Source organism: Lissotriton vulgaris, chromosome 2_1 (assembly GCF_964263255.1).
Source record: "Lissotriton vulgaris chromosome 2_1, aLisVul1.2, whole genome shotgun sequence".
Lineage (NCBI taxonomy): Eukaryota > Metazoa > Chordata > Amphibia > Caudata > Salamandridae > Lissotriton > Lissotriton vulgaris.
In genome coordinates, this window is record NC_141687.1 from 1,585,742,706 (window position 1) to 1,585,768,469 (window position 25,764).

Genomic DNA, 25,764 nt, shown 5'->3' on the forward strand with positions numbered 1-25,764 from the left:
GCAGAACAATGTTGTACATTCACCCCAGTACAGCGATATGGGCCTAAATCCATCGTGATTTTGCTCATCATGCCACTCCAGTTTAGACCCAGCCACATGCAAATCAGTCTTGACACTGCACTGTTCAAAGTATTTGTGCAACACTTCAAACAACAAAACAGTGAAGACACACAAAAAGGAGCCCTCAACAAAGTTAACGAAACCGAGTCATTTTAAATAAATAGAACAAGACCAAAATGACAAAAATCCAATTAGTAGAACCGGAGATATTACATTTTAAAGATTTTAGTAAAAATAGGCATAAAGCACCAACTGTGGATATTGGTCGTGCTGGTCGGGGACAAACTCACAAGTTCATGCCGATTGCAATAGCTACATGGTCCCAGTTAGGCTTGTGAACAAAGCTGCCTAAATCCTGGCTTGCAAAGCGTGTGAGGATCTGCACACAACATGCATCACGCAGCTGAAGCAATGCATTGATTCCAAGATGCTTCAAGACTGTGGTGCGAGTTCCTGTTCTGTGGTCATCGAAGATCCCATTGACGAGAGATTGTGATGCAAATTCCGAAGTCGAAGATATGTTGCACACTCAAAGGGATGAGTGAGTTCCGAGGAGCAAGGAGGCTGCGATGCATAGTAAGGCTGCTGTCGGAGAGAGTTGCGAAGGCCTTTGCCAAGGAAGCATCACATAACAGCAGTTCCAAATGCAATGTGGCCTGTGGTGGCGATGCTGGTCTTTGCACAGGTCCAATTGAAACAGCAGTGGAGATGCATAAGTTCTGCTCAGAGTTGTGCCACCTGGCAGAGTAGATGCTTTAGTTCTACGGGATCCACAGAGGCTGGCAAAGCACTTTAAGCCCACTTCCAAGGGACCAGGACTGGGGCAGCATGACTCGGCAGGGTAGCTTCACAGATGTAAGATTTCAGGTGCAGCTGCAAGTATGTTGGAGCCTCTGTCTCTGAGGTTCAAGACAGAAGGCCAGTCAACAAGCTCTGGATTCACCATGGGGTCCTGGATTCAGGGGATGAAAGTCCAGTCCTTCTCATCCAGGCAGGAGCACAGCAAGGCAGAGGTCCAGTAGAAGGCAGTCCAGCAGAGTGGCAGTCTTCTGCAGCACAGCAGTCCTTCCTCCTGACAGAGTATCCACAGGTCCAGAAGTGACAGTTATGCCTTTGAAGTGGGGGAGACGCTTCTAGAGGTTTTCCTTTGAAGTCCTGGGCACTCTGCCTTCTCTATCCTGGCTCTAGACTAACAACATGGGATATGAAGATCTATGTGTGAAGGTAGGACACAGCCTATTCCTGTGTAAGTATGGCTGTACCTATCTTCTCCCTCACATCCTGCCAGTGATGGCTCATCCAAGCACACTTAAGTTCCCTATTGTGTTTGACTGCCTAGGAGGAAGTCCAACTGTTATGTGACCAGAGACATGCTACAGACACTTAGGGGCTTATTTACAAGGCGTTGCACCACTTTTGCGTTATTTTTAATATGGGGAAATTGACGCAAAAGTGGCGCAAGGGGCTTGTAAATCTGCCCCTAAAGGGCTATGACAAACAAAATTGACATTTCTAAAACTGGCATTTTCGAAAAGGAAACTTACAATCCGACTACACCATAAGCTAAGATTTTAAATTCAGATCCCAGAGACTCCAGACATGAACTGTGTGTTGGACGTAGATCTTTGTGCAGGCTCAACCCCAGACTTTTTGACTTTATTCTCCACTTTTTGCTGAGTTCGGGTTTGGTTTGCTTGTACCATGCCTTGACTAGGATTTTGGTTGCTGCTTGACCAGGGCTCATACCCCAGTCAGCCAGTAATACAATTTCCAACAGTTAGTTATTCTCATTTTCGAAATTACACTAATAAAATGGAATAAGATAACTCGAATGTTATCCCATGGTAGAGGAAGGTCTTACCTGAGAGAAAAACAAATGTAAGAGTTTTTTACTCCCAGGGAATGTAAAACATAAAAGTAAATGTCCATCTTTTTAATTGCACTGTACCATGGCCTTTGGACTGTCCAGTACCTGCCCTAGGGTTGACTCACCATCAACACAGCTTTAATCGACAGATTGTCATAAAAGCAAGATCCAGTACATTAAATATCCAATAAAAACAGATAAAATGGATATCTCTCAAATATAAAAACAATTCATTAAAAAGATTATAAAAACAACAGTGTTAAAACTAATGTTCAGCTCATATAAACCCAGCTCTTAATGCAAATAAAGATGGTACAACGGATAGTATAATTCATTTGGGTGCCAAAATCATATGTAAACTCATCTATATACATGTCTATAAAAGATTTGGGGGCACAATGCATAATATGCATTGATCATAATGCCACTGTCGCTTTGGATCTTATAATCCATGCCCATCCTAAAAATTTGGCTACGGCGATGAGAATTGGTGACCATGTTTCAGTACAAATTAATCTCAAAGCCACATCACATTTACTGGTGCCCAGGGTTCGACAAATAGGAGCTAGCCATATTCGCCTTGAAACTATATAGGCGGGGCACACAAATAACAAATGGGCCAAAGATTCTGGACTTTCATTGAAAGTAGGGCAAAAAGTATCCTCAGCTGCCACCTACTTCGCAGTAAACAATTTAACGGGTATTGTACCCACTCTCAGTTGAAACAGAAGCTTCCTATCAAATGGTTTCGTAATAGCATCCCAATAAGCTTCAAGTTTTTGTATTGGTTTGGCCAAAAGGATTTGACCCGTCAATGTCAAGGGATCACTATTCTTAAAAGTGTTGGCATCCACCTATCCCCAGTAAATTTTCGTCATTTGCTCTCTCAACGGGAACTGGGTGTTCTCAGGGTTCTCCCATAAGGCCACCAAACCGATGTTTCAGTGTGGCCTTGTCCAGATGCTTACCCCAGTTCATATTGTCCTGAATAATGCTGCCTAAGTATGTGAAGTCTTTCACCTTCTCCAGGGGGCGCTTATTCAGCAGCATCTCTCCTCCCGAGGATTTTTGAGGATTAAATGTCATATATTTAGTTTTTTAGCTATTTATCTCGAGACCCCGCATAATGCAAAATTCCTCAAAAAGTATTAATGCACGCTGTAAGCTATTAGGAGGGTGTCATCGGCGAACATAAGAATTGGAATTCTTACGCCTGCCAATTTAGGTGCGTCAGTTTGGATGTCTTCCAAGAATTTAGCAACCCCATTTATAAAAATAGAAAACAAAGTTGGGGCCATAACACAACCTTGTCTTACCCCCTTATCCACTCTAAATGAGCAAGTAACCTGACCCTTAGTTTCCCACCAAATGTTCGCATAGGTGTCCTCATGAAGTCTAGCTATAAGGTCATGGGGCATCTTCAAATCTTCAAATCATCTAATACTCTCCAATATCTTTTATGGGAGACAAGGTGAAATGCTGCCCTTAAATCTACAAAGGCAGCAAACAAGCTACCTTTTTCCAAGACCACCATTTTCCAGTAAAGGAGAGTGAAGCGAAAGTTCTGGTTGATGGTACTTATGTCCGATCGAAAGCCTGCTTGAAGAGGTGATAGAATGTCCTGCTCACTAAGCAAATCCTGGATTTTGTCTAGTACGAGGCGACCCATGATCTTTTGAGATGAATCAATTAAACTTATGGGCCTATAATTCAATGGATGTGACTTGTCCCCCTTTTTAAATATTGGGATAATCACAGCCCCTTTCCAAGACTCTGGAACCAATGCGCTTTGGAAATTTAATTCATTAGAATTAAAATATAACGGCCCAATGTAGTTTTATCGGAGAGGAAAATATCTGCTGGGACTCCATCGGGGCCAGACACTTTGCCTATCTGTAGGGTGCCCAGTGCATTGTCAACATCTGCTTTACTAAAGGCAGAACCATCATAATAAACATAAGAAGGTCAGATAATTCCTCATCCTCATTAGAGCACTCATATTGTGATTGACAGTGCTTTACCCATTGGTCTTGACTTACGTAATTAATCGGCACTGCGTCGAGGACCTACCTTAGGGGTGACTCATATTTGTATTAAAAATGAAGGGTTGGGCCTTGCAAAAGGTTTATTTTGCCAGGTCTAAATGGCAGCTTGAACTACACACCCATGCTGCAATGGCAGGGCTGAGACTTGTTCTAAAGGCTATGCAAGTGAGTGGCACAATCAGTGCTGCAGGTACACTAGTTTGCAAAAACAACAGGTGATGGACCGAATGAGGATCAATGTCACACATTCAACCCAGTCAAAAGATCTGGGTCCTAATCCATCGTTTTTTTGCACTCCACACCACCCTGGGTTAGACAATGGCGATATGCAAATCAGCTCTGACCCTGTGCCCCATGGGAACAGTCCAGTCCGAACTACAAAAGCCATGTCCTTCCCAGAACGGAATCAAGCATCCGAGGACCGGACCGGTTTCGAGGTACCACCTCTCATCAGCCCGGCTAGCTTGACTCCAGTGGTGTGGAGTGCCTGGGACCCACGTCTGGGCATCCCCAGTACACTTATAGCGAGTTTGCAAAAACAACAGGTGATGGACCGAATGAGGATCAATGTCACACATTCAACCCAGTCAAAAGATCTGGGTCCTAATCCATCGTTTTTTTGCACTCCACACCACCCTGGGTTAGACAATGGCGATATGCAAATCAGCTCTGACCCTGTGCCCCATGGGAACAGTCCAGTCCGAACTACAAAAGCCATGTCCTTCCCAGAACGGAATCAAGCATCCGAGGACCGGACCGGTTTCGAGGTAACACCTCTCATCAGCCCGGCTAGCTTGACTCCAGTGGTGTGGAGTGCCTGGGACCCACGTCTGGGCATCCCCAGTACACTTATAGCGAGTTTGCAAAAACAACAGGTGATGGACCGAATGAGGATCAATGTCACACATTCAACCCAGTCAAAAGATCTGGGTCCTAATCCATCGTTTTTTTGCACTCCACACCACCCTGGGTTAGACAATGGCGATATGCAAATCAGCTCTGACCCTGTGCCCCATGGGAACAGTCCAGTCCGAACTACAAAAGCCATGTCCTTCCCAGAACGGAATCAAGCATCCGAGGACCGGACCGGTTTCGAGGTAACACCTCTCATCAGCCCGGCTAGCTTGACTCCAGTGGTGTGGAGTGCCTGGGACCCACGTCTGGGCATCCCCAGTACACTTATAGCGAGTTTGCAAAAACAACAGGTGATGGACCGAATGAGGATCAATGTCACACATTCAACCCAGTCAAAAGATCTGGGTCCTAATCCATCGTTTTTTTGCACTCCACACCACCCTGGGATAGACAATGGGATAGACAATGGCGTAACACCTCTCATCAGCCCGGCTAGCTTGACTCCAGTGGTGTGGAGTGCCTGGGACCCACGTCTGGGCATCCCCAGCGCACTTAGGGCGGAATTTGCAAAAACAACAGGTGATGGACCGAATGTGGATCAATGTCACACACTCAACCCAGTCCAAAGATCTGGGCCCAAATCCATCATTTTTTTGCACTCCACACCACCCTCGGATGCTTGATTCCGTTCTGGGAAGGACATGGCTTTTGTAGTTCGGACTGGACTGTTCCCATGGGGCACAGGGTCAGAGCTGATTTGCATATCGCCATTGTCTAACCCGGGGTGGTGTGGAGTGCAAAAAAATGATGGATTTGGGCCCAGATCTTTGGACTGGGTTGAGTGTGTGACATTGATCCACATTCGGTCCATCACCTGTTGTTTTTGCAAATTCCGCCCTAAGTGCGCTGGGGATGCCCAGACGTGGGTCCCAGGCACTCCACACCACTGGAGTCAAGCTAGCCGGGCTGATGAGAGGTGTTACCTCGAAACCGGTCCGGTCCTCGGATGCTTGATTCCGTTCTGGGAAGGACATGGCTTTTGTAGTTCGGACTGGACTGTTCCCATGGGGCACAGGGTCAGAGCTGATTTGCATATCGCCATTGTCTAACCCGGGGTGGTGTGGAGTGCAAAAAAATGATGGATTTGGGCCCAGATCTTTGGACTGGGTTGAGTGTGTGACATTGATCCACATTCGGTCCATCACCTTTTTTTTTTGCAGGTACACTAGTAGCATTCAATTTACAGACCCTAGGTACATGTAGTAAAAGCTTTTCTAGGGGCTAATGAGTAAATAAAATATGCCAATTGGATGTGAACCAATTTTACAATTTTTTAAGGAGAGAACACTTGAGCATTGGTTATCAGTGGTAAAGTAAACAGAGTACTAAGGCCAGCAAAATCAAATTCAGTAAAAAGTGGAGAGCAAAGGCAAAAGGTTTTGGGAAGGCCACACAAATACTGACTGGTCTAACAATTTTCATAGTGAATACATTGAGTGAACAAAAGAAGTCCGAATGGCAACTCTTCCTTGTACATTGGGAAAGTGGGAATAGAGATATGTATACCGCCTGTAGATCTAGAAGCTTTTAGTTTAAAACACATGGTTAGAAGCATTCTTATATTCTGAAGTCAATTCAATTAGTCACCCATTGCATTAACCTCCATAATACATTTGTTAAAGTTCTTTTAGCACTCATGACTTGATGTATAAGAGAATATCATATACAGAAATGTCATCTGACATAAATATTTTTTAAGGGAAAGCCTGATTCCAGGGTTTCAATAAGGTTATTCGAGAATAGGTTTATCGAAACACGATTTATGCCTAATCTTTTGAATAATTTTCAAAATAAGGGAAGTTGTCATATGCAGTTAGTAAGCTGGAAAGAAAGGTTTTACTTTTCATTTTTAGTTTAGAGATAGCAACTGAGCAGATATGTAACAAGTTGGGTATGTGCCTGTATAGAGAATGAGGTAAGGCAAAGGAGAACCTTTGAGGTCAGTGATGAGGGTTTACTGATATGAGATATCAGAGGGTGCACATGATGCAATGCAGTATGGATTTTATAAATTAAATCACTTGTAAAAGTGGGTTGAAGGAGTAGAGAATAAAGTGCTCAGATTAATACAATGGTTATGATTTTGGGGAGCAATATTTGTCAAAAACATCTGTTGGAACTGACAAATTGTGGTGGCAATGAAAGGAATGAGTTAATTGTCCAAACAATTCCCTCAGGATGTGTTTGAAGCAATGTGATGAGTGTGTGGACATAGGTTGGTTTAGATTTGTCATGAGCAGTGGATAGTGTGTATAGAGTTTGTTTATAATTTTCCCAGACAGAGGTTGCCTTCGATTTGTGTCATTTGTGCCATAAAGCTATCAAATTGGTTTTGATGTGTGGTGCTTCTTATATAGGGATCTTGAATTTTAGAATATTCATTACAATGGCCCTATTTTCAGTAAATTACATTTGTTAACACTCTATATATGTAAGACAGTTAGGTTTTTGGATCAAACATGCTTTTGCTGATCAGACTTAAATAATGAGAACAATGCCACATCCCAGGCTCCTCGAAGCAGCAGATGTAACACATTCTCATACTGAAAATACGCTCCCTATTAGTTATAGGTAAACAGGAAACAAAGTAACAGGAACACAAATTCAGATAGTGAAGCACACAATGGGATGCCAAGAAGATAACAGTTTTATCAGTATATTAGAGTAATATTAGTCATTCGATCCCTTCCAAAGTCCAATACTTTTAATGTTTTTGCTTACGTCGGAATGGGAGTAGCAAATATGAACCTGTACTTAATTATGTTGGAGTAGGAAAAGAAAATCTAACCCCTCCAGAGTCCATCATTTTTCCGACAGTTGTTTAGATTGGAGTAGGAATAGCAAATCTAACCACAAAAAGTCCAACACTTTCCTTTCTAAGCTTACTTTGGAGTGGAAATAGTAAATGTAACCCCTCCAAAGTCCAAAACTATTCCTACTCTTGTATCTGTTAGACTGGGAAAACTAAGTGTAACCCCTCCAAAGTGCGACATTTTCTCTGTTTGCTTAAATTAGAGTTAAACTAGCAAATATGACTCCTATGGTAGTTTTTGAATTGTTATTATTTTAATATTTTTTAAATGTTTATGTTAGTTTTACATAAATAAGAATTGTTTATTTGTTTCTATTCTTTTATAATATTTGCATTTTTAGTTAATGGTGACATTTTGTTAATATTGATTTTTAAATTATTGTCAATATTATTAATGTATTTTGTTAAATTATTTAAATATTTTCAAAGATGTATATCTAAATTTTTAGCTCACAGTTGTAATTATGATATCTTTTAATATTTTGATTATTTAAATTAGGTTACATTCATAAATATTGCTATGTATTGGATAATCCTATACTTAAAAACTCTGCTAGAAAATCTGACAGTTAGCCTTTCACAGAATGGACTCTTCAGTGATTAATACTGACCAAGGATAGGCCTTTTAAGTGAGTGGGCGTTCATAATGTAGATCTGTAGTGCTTACTGAAGGTCCTTGGTCCTTTCATTGTGTTACACATTATAGGCAAAAGCTGCCTTAAGTGCCTACTAAGCATCAATCCGGGGGTAAACATACACTCTGAGTGTGGATGTAGAGTCCCCAACATCCCACATACAAATCTTATGGTAGGATTTATCATATTTGCCTGGCTCAGCTCAGAATCAGATTAAAAGCAAATTCCACATTACCTGGGCAAATAAATTACTCTGCTCTCCAACAGAGGGATTAAAGGCCTCCCCATACAATAGAATAATTAATTGTTCTTGATCATGTTCCTGTAAAAGGAAAGGTGGAGATGGGGACAGCCCTGGCCCACTGGAACACAGGAGGAGGGTCATCCATCTGCAGCAAACACAGGACAGGCTCACCTTTGAAGTTTTGGTAGGAATAGATTTGGCAGGTGTGTTATCAAAGGATCGAGCTGAGGCTTTCAAGGGGGCTCTTTCCACAGACAACTTTCCACAGACAACTTAAAGCCATCATAACGGTTTGTTCCAGAATGCTATGCTGGAGGGTTGAGACATGGCTTATGTAGCATCCAAGGATTGACATGGGGTACCTTCTAAAAGACCACCACAAAGGAGAGACATATTTGAAGACCCGTACCTGGGAGCAGAACCAGCAACGGAATTCCCAGGTGGAAGAAGAAGCCACCTCATGATCTACAAGAATGGACTTTGAGACTTTGACTCAAGCTGACCTGCAGGACCCCTGAGTCTGTTGTGATGACCCCTTTATGTCGACTGTGGAACAACTGGGTGAATGGACCTGCAGAGGGAAACTCTAGGGGTCCTCTGGAGACTTCCGTGGACTGGTCCTTAACTCTCCTTATCCACAAGTGGCCTTCAAGATGCAAGGGGCTCTGGGACCTGGGAAGATGTCTGGCTGTGGAGGTGATTAGCATCTGGAGCCAGGTAGAGGTCTGGATCGAGCAACCAAGAAATCCGCTTCCACTGAAAGGTTTCACCATTAGAGTTGAGTACTCCTGAGGAGGATGTCCCTGACAGCTAGGGATTGCCCCAGAAGTAGACAAGTCAGAAGTTGTTAGAATGGACCCTATGGGGCCCAAGATATCACAGTTTAAAGCTAGGTCTCCCTGGGGACTAGGCAAAGAACATGTATGGACCACCACTCTATCTCACAAAATGAAACCCATGGTCAGCGCAACCTCCTTTTTTAAAATAATTTAATGAGGAGGGGAATGCATGATATTCCCTACACAGATCATTCATCTGCCCCAGGAACACCATCCCCCGGGACAAAACGCAAACTCAGATGTTCTGGGGGACGTCAACCACTTGGAATAGAGAGAAAAAGGCTTTGGAAAGAAGAGCCTTTGGGGGTACTTATTAACCCAGTGCCTATGTCTGTGGGGAGGTAAATGCAACTTAATTGAAGCCTGTCACACACAATTAGCATAGAAAGAGGAAATGTGCTTTCTGCTCCTGCCTGCTGAAAACAGCACGGGTGGAGCATAGAGGATGCCTGTAGGGGTCAACCTCCACGGATCACAATGCTAAATCAGGCACTGGTGGGACCAAGGCACTTGAAACTAAAACCAGCAATGCATCACAAGGTTGTGTCGAAAGGGAACCCACGAGGGCAAGCTGCTCATGAATTATTTGTGGCTCTGTTGAAAGAGTAGACAATAATCCCCTGCAAGGTGTTGAATTTACATTAATGGTGTTCACAAAAAGTAGAAAGTGCAGCATCAACAATCATAAACAATTTTCTTGGGGGCTGCAGAAAGTACAACAGCCCCTGAACAAATGTATATAAAAGAATAACCCTAAGGTTCAAGAGGCATTGCAAAAAAGACCAAGTGAAAGGTTTGTTTTACATCTATGCATTGCTAGAGCCTGTACTATTGTACAAAGGATCTGGAGTGGAAAGACATTTGTGTATGCCTACATTACTTCAGTAGCAGTCCAAATATAGTAAATGAAAGGCACTGAGACACATATTTTGTATTGGAATCTGAATGTCAATACAATGTTTACTATTGTACTGAAATCTTTTGACTATTGGTACTACAGACATTGATTGTGACAAAGCCAAAAGGCCTAACTCATTTAAAATGATACCCCCTTATACTGTGCAAATAATATAGGTGGGGAGTATTTTAGTTGTAGGTTCAGGATCCCCTAAAGGTGTAGTGCGATATGTGGGTGTCACCAAAGATACATCCATCTCCAAGAATGTAAATACTTGTAATTTAATGTGTAGTATTTAGTAGCTTCTTTGTAATAAAGTGTTTTTTGTTTTCAAAGAAAAAGCATAGACCAGCAAATCATTTATTGAGCAATGCTGTTGCGTACCATCAAGCTGAAGTTACTATCCCACACCACTTTCTGTGAGTAGGCCTTGGACTGCTAATCTTCACTACCTTGAGAGAGTGAAGAGCTATAATGGAACATGTGGTTCCTAGTAAAAAGACAATTGTGAATTTTATGTTCGTGAAGGACTCACATTCTTCCCAAACATCCCCATTTCCTGCAATATAGGTCATAATCTGTGCTCCCTAGAGCTTCTGTACTGGATTCTTTGATAATATAGCCTATGTTTTTTCATTGACTTATTTATCGACTCTCTCAATGTATTTTTATTCTGCTTGAACAGGGCGTTAATCAAATTACTGCTATTATTCATGTCAAATTTCCCTTAAAACCACAAAACAGCATTTCCCATGCTAAAATATGGTATGTAATTCATAGTTATTAAGATGATGGCACATTTAGAGAAACATTTCTTGGGATTCATAAATGTATTCCATTGAATGACTGCTTTGTTCCTAGAACTTTGTTTCCACCCTTTATTGTAATAGTAATCTTTAAAGGCAGCTAAGCAAACAAGAGTATAGGAAACGTTTATATCAGGAAGTATGCAATTGTTCTGGGTAATGGTATGGCGTATGTTCCAAGAGCCTACTTTGAGTATGCTTTACGGTTTAGTTTGAACAATTAATTAAAATGTAAATTGCACTATTAATTTTTGAAAATATGAAATCTACACACAAGATAAGAGAGGGTCCATTTACTGGTCTATATCTGCTCAAAACATCATGCACTTCAGTTTCAAAAGCTCTGTCTGCAGAGTATTCCCTAAGTCAAGACTTTTAAAATCCTGATTGCTTTGGGGTTCTCTTTTAGGTATAGGTCAAAATCTGATAGTTCTCACTGAGCAGTTTTGAATTTCCCAATGCACACTTGATAAATTAAAAATATTTCTTGGAACACTGTCCTTTGATGGGTTGGAACAACAGGCTTTCACAGTTTAACATTCTTTGCAAATGGGAAGCCAGTTGCTGCACATCTAATATAGTTGTCACTTTCAAAATGCCCATTGGAACCTTTGCTGACATGCTTTATTTCAACTCTTTCTGTTCAAAGAAACAGAAAAGTTGGCAGAAGGTTTAGTTGATAATGAATAAGTTAGACTATTCTGTTTTACGTTAATATCAAACTCTTTTTTCAACAATCATTCCTGGATATCAAAGATGACTATGTCATGCATCTCAAAGCACTTGGTTACCATAACAACGTGTCACTATCATCTAGACTATCTCAGCAGTGGTACTATGCAGACTCTTTAACAACTCTGAGCAAAGAAGGAGAATGTATAAGAAAAGTCAAGCTTGTTGGCTGTGTAGTATTCTATACAAGTCAGGAATGAATGAAAACAGAACTGATTGCTAAGAATCCTAATTTCTGAGTGCATTAATTTACCTATCCTGTTATTTTGAGTCTATTTTATTAAGATGGTATTTCTATGATGCAGTTATTATAATTTTCTGTTAACTGTCTGTAGCTCACATTTTCGCTCTTGGAAGGAAACTTATTTAGATCTATGACCTATGAATTGATTACAAAAGATAATGGAATAAATATTGTCTCAGATGAATTAAAAGTACTCAACAATGATTGTATTTGCCTTGGTGTTGCTCCCACCATGGTTGATATGGGGCCAATTGGCAGGTCAATGTACACTAGATAAGAAAATCTGACTCATGATACAATATTCAAATCGCTAACAACTCCTTCCATTGCTTCCAACTATAATACAGTGGGTTCCACAGTTGTTGGATAAGTACATGCTGCAATGCAATTTGTAATGCGAGTGTCACTGGGCTATTGGGCTCCAACCATAGTGTTTGAGGTCATTTGCCACTGGTGCCCTGGGGCAAGTCATACTATGGCTCTTCAAATTGGGCCAAGCACCACTCTCTCCACACTTGACTCTGAAGGGAGCAATGTGAGCAGTCACTGGAATTCTGGGGGATGTAGTGTTGGGCGCAAGCGCTAATATCAACAATCAACCAGTAGACACAAAGGTAATGTCTTGCCTCATCCCTTTCTTAATAAAAAAAAATAAAAATCTCACTTCAAAGTAAATAATGTACAGTTCAACAGATATGACATAAAGGGTTGCAGACTGCTTGGTTCTCAAGGTGAGGCGCTACATCCCCTTCTCAGTAAGCGTCTTCTTTCCCATGAGTGTCATAATTCTTACTATTATTGTCTGCACCCTCCGATGGGTTTAGGCAGGATTAGGGTCAGTTGTACTTAGCTCATATGATCTCACATTTTCAAGTGTGCAGTTAAGTGCAATAGTTGTGTCTTTAGGGTAAAATAACAGTTTTTAGCTGGTGCCACTGATTGGTCTACGTTCCTTCATGTCTCTCATTTCCTGTTGCAGATAAGCCCCTTGGCTTATCCCCACCTTCCTCTTGAAAGTCTCCTGCATGTGGTGGATGCAGTCAACTACTCCCACATTTGCAGTGAGGTAAAGGAGGCAACATTTTCAGATGGTGTTGCGAGAAAAGGTCTGGGAGGTACTTCTTCACAGTAGTTCCCACTTGATTGCAGGCAGGTGCTCAGGAAAGGTTCTCACAGTGTTTTCTTTGGGCAGTGGTAGCCTTTGGAAAGACCAGGTCTCCATTTGACAGTGAGGCAGTGCTTTATTACTCCTTGGGAGTGGCAACACCAAGGTACCAAACCTGCAGCCGGCTGCCAAGTCACATGTTTCTGGCAAAAGGTTGGTGCATCTCACTTAGTAAACTCCATAGAGAGGCCGGGGAAACTTTTCACAGCACTGGTCTCCTGGCCCACCCACTTGGTCATCAGTTTTTTCTGAGGCTCCTCTTACAGGAACACAATGGGCCTCTCCTCATGGACAGTCTCCCTTGTTGTAGAGCCAGGCACAATCCTTTCCTCGCTTAGCAGGTTTGCAGACTTCTAAGATTTTCAGGTAAGCAATCAGGTTCTGCAGCAGAAAGTTTAACTTCAGTTAATGTTCCGCTGTCAGTTACATAGCACCCTTGGTTGCACTGCAGCTCTTAGAGTATTCTGCAAAGCGCTAGCTACTTGGTGAGGACGGACTTGCGTTTGGAACAAAGTTGGTCACTTTGGATGCCATATACATGCACATTTTCCAACCAGTTTGGGTTGGTTTTCTTTCAAATATCATTTCTAGATTGGCCTTGAGACACTGCCTTTATGCAAAGTCTTGTTTCTCACAGCAAGTAGATTTGGGCATGGACTGTGAGAATTTTGGGTCTGGATAATATCAACCTTCCTGAAGTGCTAATCAAAGACACAGAAAAGGGCACCCTGGCCATCAAATGTCTACACCTTTAACAACAGAAACAAAACGGCAGAAAACCTAATCAACAGCTCCTTGATAACAAAGTCTTCATGGAATGTATGAAGGTAGCACTGTCTCAATCCTCCTCATTCCATTGTCTTGACCTCTACCCTCAAGCCAAACAAATGCAGGCAATATACTTTCCCTGACTGGAGACATTATCCTCACCCTACAACTTCTGCCACCCTACAAGTAGGAGCATCCGAATGGATCCCGGTGCTTCAGTGCTCAGGCTCACAAACACACATCTTCACATTGCCCAGCGCCGACTGTGCATGTGTATGCTTTGGATATGCACATGGGATATCAGTCATGTGTATGCTTTGGATATGCACATGGGATATCAGTGTAAGATTCTGCACTTCACATAGTAGCAACATCTCAAATAAAAGGAGTCAGTAGGGCACACTTTCTCTGACAGATACAAAAAAGTATAGTCACATAAAAGATTTATAAAACATGGAATGCTGCCATCTCTACTTTATTCAGTACATGAAGGACGGGGACTGCAGTCCATTATCTACTTTGAGGACATGGTTGATGCACCCATTCAAATCACAGGATGGGTCCTGGACCTCACATAGCCAAGGACAGACCAGAGCCTCTGGGAACAGACTTCAGATTAGTAGGATTTTAGGATCAAGGCTAAAAGTCGGGACTCCAGTTTTGCATACAGTCAGACACTTAAGGCAAACATTTACCATGCAATAAACATGCCTATCCCGACAGTCAGCTTCTACTTCAGCATGTGAGGATCAAAGAATGATGGAATCATGATGGGCTGATTGGGGCTACATCTCTCTGCATTTAGTGATTGCAATAGATTCTGACCCAGATATATCAGCCATTTTGATATAAAACTGTGTCTACTGAGCATGCACTCTGACAAAAAATAACATTTTCAAAGATCAGCCCTACCACAAGCTCATGTTTGTAAGGATTAGAGTATGTGGTGTAAATTTCTTGGTACAAGCCAAGAAGTTATGACATGTTTCACTTGTTGAATCTAATAGACGTTACCCCTCATTGTAGGAAACCATTCTACAATAATGGACAACAATTTGTTTTTAAAATGTTTTTATACCAAACCCATCATGAGTACAAACATTATATGTCCAGAGCCCCCCATTGTTTGAGTGATTTAAATGTTGAGAGTTTTTTTGTAGATTAACGAGCAAAATATTGAGTGAATGAAGCTAATATAAGAACTCCAAGTTACTCCAAGGAATGTTAACAACCTCATTGAGTTGTACTTTCTATATACTAAAAATAATACACAATTTCAAGGAAACAGGAATATCGTCAAATAAGGTTTTATGACTGACGTTGCGGTGCAGGAGCCATCCTAGGCGTCTCCTGTCTGTGGTTTCCTCAGAAAGGGAGCTGGTAAAAGCCTGCTCCAGGAGCTATCCTTTGTTGGTTTCTGTAGGATGTGGCATAGGGACACTACCATACTTAGGAACTATTTAGGGGCTGTATACTTTCTCCAGCCAGAGAAGATTACATAGCGTCTGCAAAGGTGTATTTGTTCTCTGTGGTAAGCTCAAACATGTGTTGCCATTCTTTACTTTTTATGTGTGTGATGGATTTTCATTCTGCTGCTTCTTGTACTATAGATGTGTTATGTTTGAGGGAATCATATTCTTTTGCTTGTGTTGTCGTCCATTGTTCTGTCCGGAGCTGTTGTCCCTGGTGCACCTATTTTATTTGTAAGTCAAGCTTGTGCAGTTGTTTTTAATGCAGCAACTGATCTGTCTATGAGTGAATCTCAACTTGATACTCTTTGTGTGATAAGGTATGCACAGCTGCTGTCTGTTTATGTGTGAGTGAAGTTTGCTGTGTTGCTGCCTGGAAAGGTTCTGCCTGATGTATGTGTATGTCTCTGTATCTGTATGAACCCATCTTACCTATTATTTCCTTAGGTCTTAACACTGCCTCCTCCCCATCCTGCTGCTCTGCTTGTATCCCTCTGTCCTTCTTCCTTTCACTCGTCCATTTGCACTCTTCCCAGACAAAACCACTTTTTTCATCATTGCTCTTCAACTGATGCCTCTGAAGGACTGGAAGGGCGGAGTCAGACTTTCAAGTGCAGGCTCTAGCCTACTGCTGTCAGACATTCAAAGGCCTGGGAAAGAGCGAGGTTTTCTGTCGTAGACTCTTGTTTTGTGTTCCTCATTCCCACGAGTTTTATTTTAACAGCAGAAACACTGTGCTTTTCATCCTGCTGCCAATCTGCCGCCCATCTCTCTTGAACTGCTGCCATGGCAGCATGGAGAGCAAGAGACCCAACTCTACGAACACAACCAGTGGCAGAAGAAAGATGATAAAAACAAGTTTAACCCATACAATGATGGGGATATTTGTATTATTGTCTGGAGGCAGGTAAAGCTTGTTTTGGAAATTTGTGTTGCTGGTTGAGCGTGTTTAGAAAATCCATCACAAAGTGGGAAAACAGGCAGTGAATTTCACTGTTGAGTTCCCTCCCCAAAGTTCAACCTCACTTCCCAAGGAGATAAAATCCACACTTTTAAGGATATCGGTGTTCTAAGTTTCTTGAAGATGCCTGATCAAATGCCTGTGAACTTTGGTCGAGATCACAAACAAATTACATCTAGTTTGCGGCACTTTTTTGTGCCTCAGTCCAGATGCAAAATCCATGTTGGTATTTACCAAGTAACACTGATGCCCATTTACATTTCACTTCACTTGCTGTTTTGTGTTTCGTGATTTCTTGGTAAGTCTAGACCTTTGTTTGCACATGAGCATTTCAAAGATGGCCCCCAACATCTCTTGGTTTTGTACCAGAAGAAAACTGCAAATGGGACTGTAATTTGCTGGCTAGTACAGCTAGTTTTGGGAGGTACATTCCTGTATGGTGAGATCTATTAAAATGTTTATTAATAATACAAACAAGTTGAAATAACATGTACTTTTCTAATTTAATAGCAGTTTATATGTTGACCATGGTATAAAACAAACTGCTGTAATGGTCAATAAACCTGGCCAGTATTCACTTATTCAGGGATGTATATTAAATTTCCCTCTCACTCTGCCATGCTTTATTTAATGATTTTAAACAGCCAACATATTGTTCAGTCACATCCAGTAACATGATACCAGTCCCTGAAGGAGCATTCTTGTAAATTAATGAAAATAAATAAAAAGGCTTACAACGTGGTTGCTTGTAGCGATGTGAAATCAGAATGTTTTTTGTTTTCTCAACATCCAGATTAAGATACTCCAGAGATGTCTGGCCAAATTTCGGAACTCTAAAAGCACCGATTTTTAATCCAGCTCCATAAATATATTCTTCAAATATGTCAATTCTTTGCGGATGCAACAAACCTGAAAGTACATGAAAATAGGGATTAATTTTAAAGATTTTCACACTGCATTCCAGAGTTTAATTTTAGATCCGTGTCTGTAAGAAGCCAGAGCATTTAAGAGGTTGTGGTACAAATATATGAAAATGTTTAAAACGCTCTCTTTTAGCACAATGCTTTATTTATTCTTTGGAAATAATATATGACTAATTTTGAAGCACGTTAATACCCAAAGAAATATGTAACTACCCTTACATTAACTTTTCTTTTGGAGCATTTTGTCAAATACACATACATATTCTATGAAATTGAAGGTCTGCATCTAGACTTTTTTTCTCACAGCAGGTGCTTCGAATAGTAATTTTAAGTAATGTAGAATATCAAAAATATCAGCCCTTTATTTGAACAAGTGAAACATACCTTTTGCCAGCCAGGGGGTGTACTATTGTAAGGTTGTGACATTTGATTCCATTTCTTTTGTGAATTCCTCTAAATTTCTGAACAACCATCAATGTTCATGTGTTTAATGTAAAAACAAAGCACACATAAGATCAATTCTGTAGCAATAATGAATTATCCATGTGAGTTCTGGAGTAAGCAGTAAAAATTCACACCTACTTGCAGACAGCTCATTGTGACTAAGTCCAATTGATTTTTGCTGCCATATTATAGGACTGGCGTTTGAAAAAGAAGTTGATCAAGTGATCACACACTTGAAATGTCAATAATTTGGTAAATACCTGCTTCTGCTCTGCACTAAAGTGATCATCAAGGCAGTTCCTACATTTGTCCAGATAAATGATTCACCTGCCAATCAAAGTAAACATCATTGTGATGAGGAATATGGCATGCAGGAATCTGAAGATTCCATACCCCATAGGAAAGTTGTATTGTGTCATGCACGAGTTACAGTAGTTAATATCACAGAGATGTCACATTTCGGGGAACTATTGGTGTAACTGGATATAAGTGTCTGCTTGCCATAGTATTATCCTACATAGGGGCCAATTACGATATCGGTCGGACTCGCATTGAATTCAATGGGAGCCTGTGTTCCGAACGAGAACACAGGTTACCATTGAAAAAAGGGGTGCTTGGGGAAAACCCTGCACCCTGTGGTGGGCACCTCATGGTGCCTGCCACACTGTGCATGGATGGAGAGAGGGGTCCGTTGGGTACCACCACAGGCACCAACCTGAGGCCTATGGGGGAAGGGGGCCTGCTACGGGCTCCCAAAGTTAGATTTCTGCAGATGTATTGTGTCAGGCACACTGACTTGGAATGGCTGTCAGAATCGGACATCGTAATCGCTCGTGTACATAGAGCTGTACTATTCGGCTCCAAATAATTCGGGCGGTCCGAATGCCGATCGGAACCGAACTGGACAGCCCGAATGGTTTCCTTGCATCGTAATCCGTCAATCGTAAATGTATCCAGTTTGGTTGGAAACATAGGTTCTGAATCGATTTCGGAGAATAATAATCCGGTTTAGAGCCTTTCTGAGCAACATCGTAATCCGCCCCATAGTCTGAATATCATTTACCCCTGGGATAGTGGATGGATGTAGAAAAAACTTGTTATCAAAGTTTTGTGGTGCGATAGTTCATGTCTAAATTTAGTAAATATAGAAATAGAACTGACAGCCTTCCAGCAAGGTGGGATCAGTAAAAAGCGGTACAAAGACGTGTCTACAACCCCTCCCATAAACTAAAAGATGGGCATGCCCCTAATGAGCTCATTTATGACCATAATGTTTATATTATTCTCTGGAGCCTACCTACTACATGATTTTCAGTGCCTCTTTAACACCATTCATGAACATGAGGACTCCAAAGAATCTTTGGGATCCATGGACTTGATAACACATTTCCTTTCATAAAAAACATTTATTTGTCTGTTGCCAGTAACAAAATTTTCAGGGGTGGTGTCGACAGCCAGCGGTATATCAGGATCCGGAGCATGAACTTGTATGCCTGACACTTTCAATGTTACAACTGTAAAAGCCCTATCTTTTTATGTTTGAAGATTCCACAGCCATAAGGATACCAATAGTAAAACAGCTTTGTGATCAGGAAACAATCATAAACTTACACAACACTGTAAGTTTACTTTTGTGAATAAGGCCAGGTGTGTTTATGGAAATCGTGAATCATACCTTCTTTTCTGTATATAAACAAACAGTTGAATAATTGATGAAAAAGCCTTTTTGTAATCTAGTTGGCGAGCCAGCCTTAGGTATATATTTGTCTGCTGGATAAGACTTGAAGTGCTTCTGGCCATGCTTTTGACACTATAGAATAGATCATGACTCCTGGCCATAGAGCCTATAGAAACTGTAGTTTTTCAGGGTTTTTACAGTATGGTAAACCTGTTTTGTGAGTCTCACATGGACATGCTTGGCATGTGAATATGGTCACTTGTCAGCATGCAGGTATCATCTGTCATCTATTTTATATCTGGATGAATATATATCCAACAGGTTCATGGATGCTCCTCTCAGGCACCCGGGAAACTGCTAGGAGCGTAAGGGCCTGATTCACAAAGGTAAACTCACTCTTTTGCGTATGTTTATTCATTTATTTGTATTCAAAAAGTATGAGTTAATAGTACGTTTAAAACTGTGGAAAGAGAACTCCACTCATAAAAAGATAGGACAGGACTATCTTATTATGTGTGGAGTTTGCTGCTTCGACTACAGACTGCATCCATTAACTTACTATTAACTTTTGCTTTGCGAATACCAAAAATTGGGTAAAAATGCACAGAAGTGTACATTTATTTAGAATCAGGCTCTAAGTCTTTAGTAGGGTATCACAAAGCATGTTGATGCAGTCCTTTATGTACTACTAGCTTACCCATTGCACGTTGCTGCGATCTCAGAAGAAAGGAAATGTAAGGAAACTTGTTACGATAACATTCAATTTACAGTGTGTCATTTTGATGGAAACTTTTTCATTTTAATATGGAAAACATTTTAAAGTTTTGTTTTAATTCTGTTTATTTATTCGAGTGCTTGTGGATACACGGTATTTTTTGTTTTTCCGTCTGGTGCGTACACAAATAAATCAGAAGGTTTTCCGACGCGTGAGCTGGCCACATACCGTTGTCCATGTGAGATGCTCAAATTCTCCAAATCTAGTCCACACACTTGCAATGATTGTCCTTGTGCTTTGTTGATGGTCATTGCACAAGCGAGTCGCACCGTAAACTATAAACGTTCAATATTGGAAAGATTATGAAGGCCCTGGAGGGCCGGGGGACGATATTTAACTTTCAACAATCTTTTATTTTTTTTGCCAGAAACCTTCGCGGGAGTGTACTCAACAACTTCCCAAAGTTTCATGGCGATCGGATGAATAGTGCAGTAATGCATAAAGGAGAAACAGACATACTTTCGTTTTTATATATATAGATAGAGAGGTGTTGAACTTTGCTCTCTTGTGCCGAAAGCTGATGTTATTTCAAAATATATTAGACCAAAAATTAGGTTATATACACTTTACAGTTTGTCAAGGGTCTTTCTTTGAGAAGACAAGGAACTATTAGAAAATAATTTTCAAAAAGGTGTAAAAAGTAGAGGACGCACGTGGTCAACATCATACACTTACTTTGCACATCTTGCTATTAGACAATAATAATTCTCCTCTACTTGGATATGACTCTTCATGACACCGATGTAATCAGTTCAACAATAATATTGCAGATCCAGAATAGCAATAAAGGGATTAAATACTCTCCATGAGACAACAGATCCAATGACAACTCTACATGTGATAATCAGGGCCATGGAAAAGATGAAAGAATTTTCAGTTTATTTATGACAGGACATTTTCAGTTAGCTAATAAGACTTTATGGTCACAGGAATTAAAGGCTATTTAAGGAGAAATCAGGGTGCAAGTTTTCTTTATCTCTAGGGAGGTGAAGCTCCTCTCAGATGTTAAGTAGAGTTCCTTCTTTCTTCTTCTGCAAGGATTTTTCGATTGTAATCGCTGATTTATTGGTGTTCATTGTTCTGTTCTCTCTCTTAGGGCCATAAGTATCAAGATACCCATTTGCGATTCCCAAATAGCAATTTTTAAGAAATGGCTATTTGAGTATTGCAAATGGGTATGCATGTACAAAATCACATTTTTTTTGCGATTTCTTAGAATTCCTTAATTGCGATTAGCAAATTGCGAATCGCAATTAAGGATTACTTTCCCATTCATTTCTATGGGCCAGGAGGCCCATAGGAATGATTGGGAAGTTATTCTTAATTTGTGATCGCTAATTGAGAAAAATATGCATGTGTGCACATGTGGCGCACATACATGCCCTAAGGGCATGTATGTGTGTCACATGGCACTTTAAAAAATGTGCATTTTTCAAGGAAATCGCAAATTAACACCAAATATAAGTTGGTGGTAATTTGCGATTCCTTAAGGGCATTTTGCTAATTTTTGTTGCTACATACATTGCATTTAAGGAATTGCAAAACTTGCGATTCCTTAAATGCACTTGCAAAATAAGGAATCACAAATTTAGCGTTCACTTATTTTGCACCAGATTTAGCTTAAAACATTCCATTTAGCAAATTCGCATTCGCAAAGGCGAATTTGCCTGATATATATGGCCCTTATTCCTTTATTGTTATTTTCTCTTCCAAAACCTCCACCTCCTTCCTACCTCTCGAGCTTTTTTTCATGGACTCTGCCACCCTCTTTTTATTGTTTTCGATGTATTTATTATCTTTAAGAAGCTTTGTATTAGTGTACTTTCACATAAAAATAAAAATAACGTGGCAATAATGCAAAAAATGAGGTCAGCATCCTAACTAGAAACTACGCAGTCGAAGATTCATTTCCAAGTGAATGGATGGCAGTTTTGGGGATACAGTCCACAGTGCTTTGGAGATACAAAAAGTATGATAGCGCTCTCTACAAGACTGTTTTATTTTGTATTTTCTTATCAAAGGAATGCTGTTTCAGATTTTGGAGAAAGGAGATTCAATGAGGGGGATATTTTGGATGCGGTTTAGACAGGAATACCCATATTAATAACTTGGAATTTGCAAATGTCAATCCGAGGTTTTGTTTTCTTAAATGAGTGGGCATAGAAACCTTTTAATAAAATAGTAAGTTGTTAGGGTATACTCATAAAAAGGGGTTGAGGAGAGTTACATTTTGAGTTTCGTTTGTGCGGAATGTGACTTTGTCCACTAAAATGTTTTCTATGAGACAATCGAATTTTCTCCAATTTGCTCGTGTAGAATGGCTTGAAAGAAGGAACTGATTGCAAGGGAGTTGGTGGCACTTGGGAGAATATTAACAAGGGCATTATCAACGCTTTTTTGGCTTTAAAAGCTAAAAAGGTGGAAATAAAACTATCGCCCTATTAACAAGAGGGTGCTAACATGCATATTCGCTTGTTAGCACCCTTTTTCTCGACGCCTCCCTTTGCATCTCTAATGAGACGCAAGGTGAGCGATCCAGACCCAAATAACAATAGAAATGTCGCTAACCCACATTTCTACAATTAACAAGATGCATGCTAAATAGCATAGCGATAAGAAAAGTAGCGCTAACCTTGGTTATCGCTACTTTCCTTAGGCCTGCTTTCAGTCTGACTTAGCCATCATATCCAATGGAAGGTAGATATGATGGCTAAGTATGCCCTGTCCTATCATCAAGCTATCGCTAAATGTTGTGCGTTTATTGCTGGATTTCCAGCGATAATCGCACATTTGGCAGCTTGCGCTTGGAATTGTATCGCTTTTGAGATAAGCATTGCTGATAGCACGCTATCTCAGCAATACAATCCAGCGATAGCTGGCGATAATTATCCTCGCACTAAGCGCGCTGATTGATAATTATCGCCGGCCCTTGCTGATATGCTCCTAAATCTTTTTTAACTCGAAATAGCTCCTTGGTTGATCTTTGCCTTTGGTGGATGCCAGTCTCAGAGAGTCAGTCAACCTTTGTCCTGCCTTTGCTGCCAAAATGTTATGTGCAGTGTCACCTCACCTTTTTCATTCTTGGAAGCAAACACCGTGCTTTCCTCTGTGACAGCGAGCCTAAGTTCTTCCTGCACTCCAGGCCACGGACTGCACTGCAGTGTTATGTTTGTCTGCTTTCTGTTATGAATTTAAAGTTACAGAGCTAGGTGGAGGGAATTCAATTTAAAAATACATATAGCAGGAAAACAAGTTTTGTCACTGAAAACATTGTATGCGTGCTTTAAATGTAATGCATTAGACAAATAGCTCGAAAAAACTACTATTGTTCATAAATGTTCAGCTAGGTTGTAATTTGGCTATATCAGTACAATACATAAGGGCAACCTTACATAAACATACTACCTCCCTAACAGTATCGACATATTTTATTGTATGTTTTGTATTCTTTTTATCTTGCTTTATTTAACATGTTCTTCGCCCTTTAGAATATTTAATTGCAGTTTTAGATAAGCACAACTTACCATGTTTACTGCTGACAGCTATTACTGTATCTGATCCATCAAATCGGATGCTACCAATAACTGAAGCCTCAAAGTCAGCCCAATACAAACGTTCACTGTAATGGTCAACCACAAGACCTGAAAAAAAACAAAGAAATGTGTAAATATTTCTAGATGCCCCTTAAAGAATTATAATAACTGTTCTAGAAACGTCCAATTGTTTTTTCCTCAAATATGGCATTTTTAATTATAGAGACATGCATTTCCCAAATACCTTATCTGTAGCTATATATTTATACCAGAGTGATTAATTACAGATTTAATATGTCATTATTGCATTTCAAAATAATACAAATATTATGCATGGATGTACTTGCATACTGTAGACACCAGTGGCAGTATTATGAGGGACGAGAAGTCGGAGAAAAGTGCTCAGTATGGCACATTTGCCAGGTTCTTGCATACCTTGTGTAAGCTGCAGTATTTGGGATTTCAACACTTTCTATCAACTAACGTGGGTGTTAACAAAAGTAAGTTACTTGTGAGTAATTTGAACATATATATTTACTCTTACAATTTTGAGTCACTACTACGTTTGGCTATTCACAAAATCTGAATGTAAGGTTAGAGACAGAGTTAAAATAGGAAATATTGGAGATAGAGACTTAAAGGACAACCCAGTGGGAATTATATTAAATGTAATTTCATGTATTTACATATGTAGCAAAATATATAGAAATAGTACTTTTTTATCTAATTATAAAATATTTACCTTTTTAGCCATTTAAGAATTAATGTGACAATACATTTAAAAAATGAAATATCATTGCATTGCTTTTAACATCATTGATTTCTATCGGAGGGTGTTGCAGTACCAGTGGTTTGCCATGTATGGAGTTGGACTTACTTCAGCTCTGAGCTGGAGTACTTTACAACCAGTTAGGGTCCCTGCTTGGCTGTAATAACTTTTCAACTGCAGTTTGTGAATAGGAATATACTTCCTCTTTTGTGCCATGGGTAGGTTTCCATGCTTAAAACCCTGCCTAAAAATCTGTTAACTTCCCTTACTCCTCCCTATTCCCCTCCCCTTAATAGTAAGCATTCCCCATGTTCCAGGTGCTCCTCTTTGACCCTCCCACAGTTACTATTGAAACGTAGACTTACTTGTGTGGGGACTCTGAATTTGGGGCAATGATCTCTGCACAAAATAGGAGAAGAGAGGCCTGGGCATAAACTGATCAAGTAGGTTTGTGAATCACATTTTGCCATGCTGAAAAACGCACTACTAAATACAGTTTGCTACTATGCCCCAATATAGTAAAGCCACCATCCACCCATGACACATTCACTGAGGGAAATTAACAAATAGGCACATGGCATATCCCATCCAAATGAGACCTCCTTGACCACAATAAGTCAAAGACTTTGGGATGTATCATGTTAGCCTGTGCTGGCTCAGCACTGAGCTGAACATCGGAATCTTTGTGCTTGCAGTTTGTGAAGTCAATTCATTAAAACCAATATATTTCTCAATTAGGGGCATATTACCAACAAATAGCGATATTTATTGCTAAGTAGGGTTAGCGGCAATATTTTTATCGCCGCGCATCACCGGTTTTTATCGCTGAGATAACTTGCTATGAGCAAGGTTTATCTCAAAAGCGATAAAAATCCAGGCCATAGCAGCGAAATGCGTGAATATGGCTGAGAATACAGCGATATTCAAGCATTAGTGACGAAATGCTCTTAGCCATGTTATCTACCTCCCATTTGATAACATGGCTAAGAACTGGTCTGAGCAGGTGTTAGTATTTGGAGATATTCGCGCTTAGCGCGAATATTTCCATTGCCACGCCTGCCTTGCTAATAGGCGATAGCGACGTTAGCGACTGCTGTCAGTTGCTAACGGGTTGGGTACGCCCACTTTGCATGTCATTAGCAATAAATATCGCTGACATGCAAAGCGGGCCCCAAACCGCTC

At 40.5% G+C, this 25,764-nt stretch overlaps 1 protein-coding gene across 1 annotated transcript in view; it reads right to left on the bottom strand.

The window, feature by feature from the left end:
• LRP1B (LDL receptor related protein 1B) overlaps positions 1-25,764 on the bottom strand; it is a 3,669,685-nt gene that overhangs the window by 186,681 nt on the left and 3,457,240 nt on the right. The window contains exons 81-82 of the mRNA XM_086955170.1: positions 23,805-23,921; positions 17,196-17,369 (exon numbers count right to left, since the gene is read on the bottom strand). Coding sequence (XP_086811296.1) covers positions 17,196-17,369; positions 23,805-23,921 — 291 coding nt within the window. The remainder of the gene's footprint in view (positions 1-17,195; positions 17,370-23,804; positions 23,922-25,764) is intronic.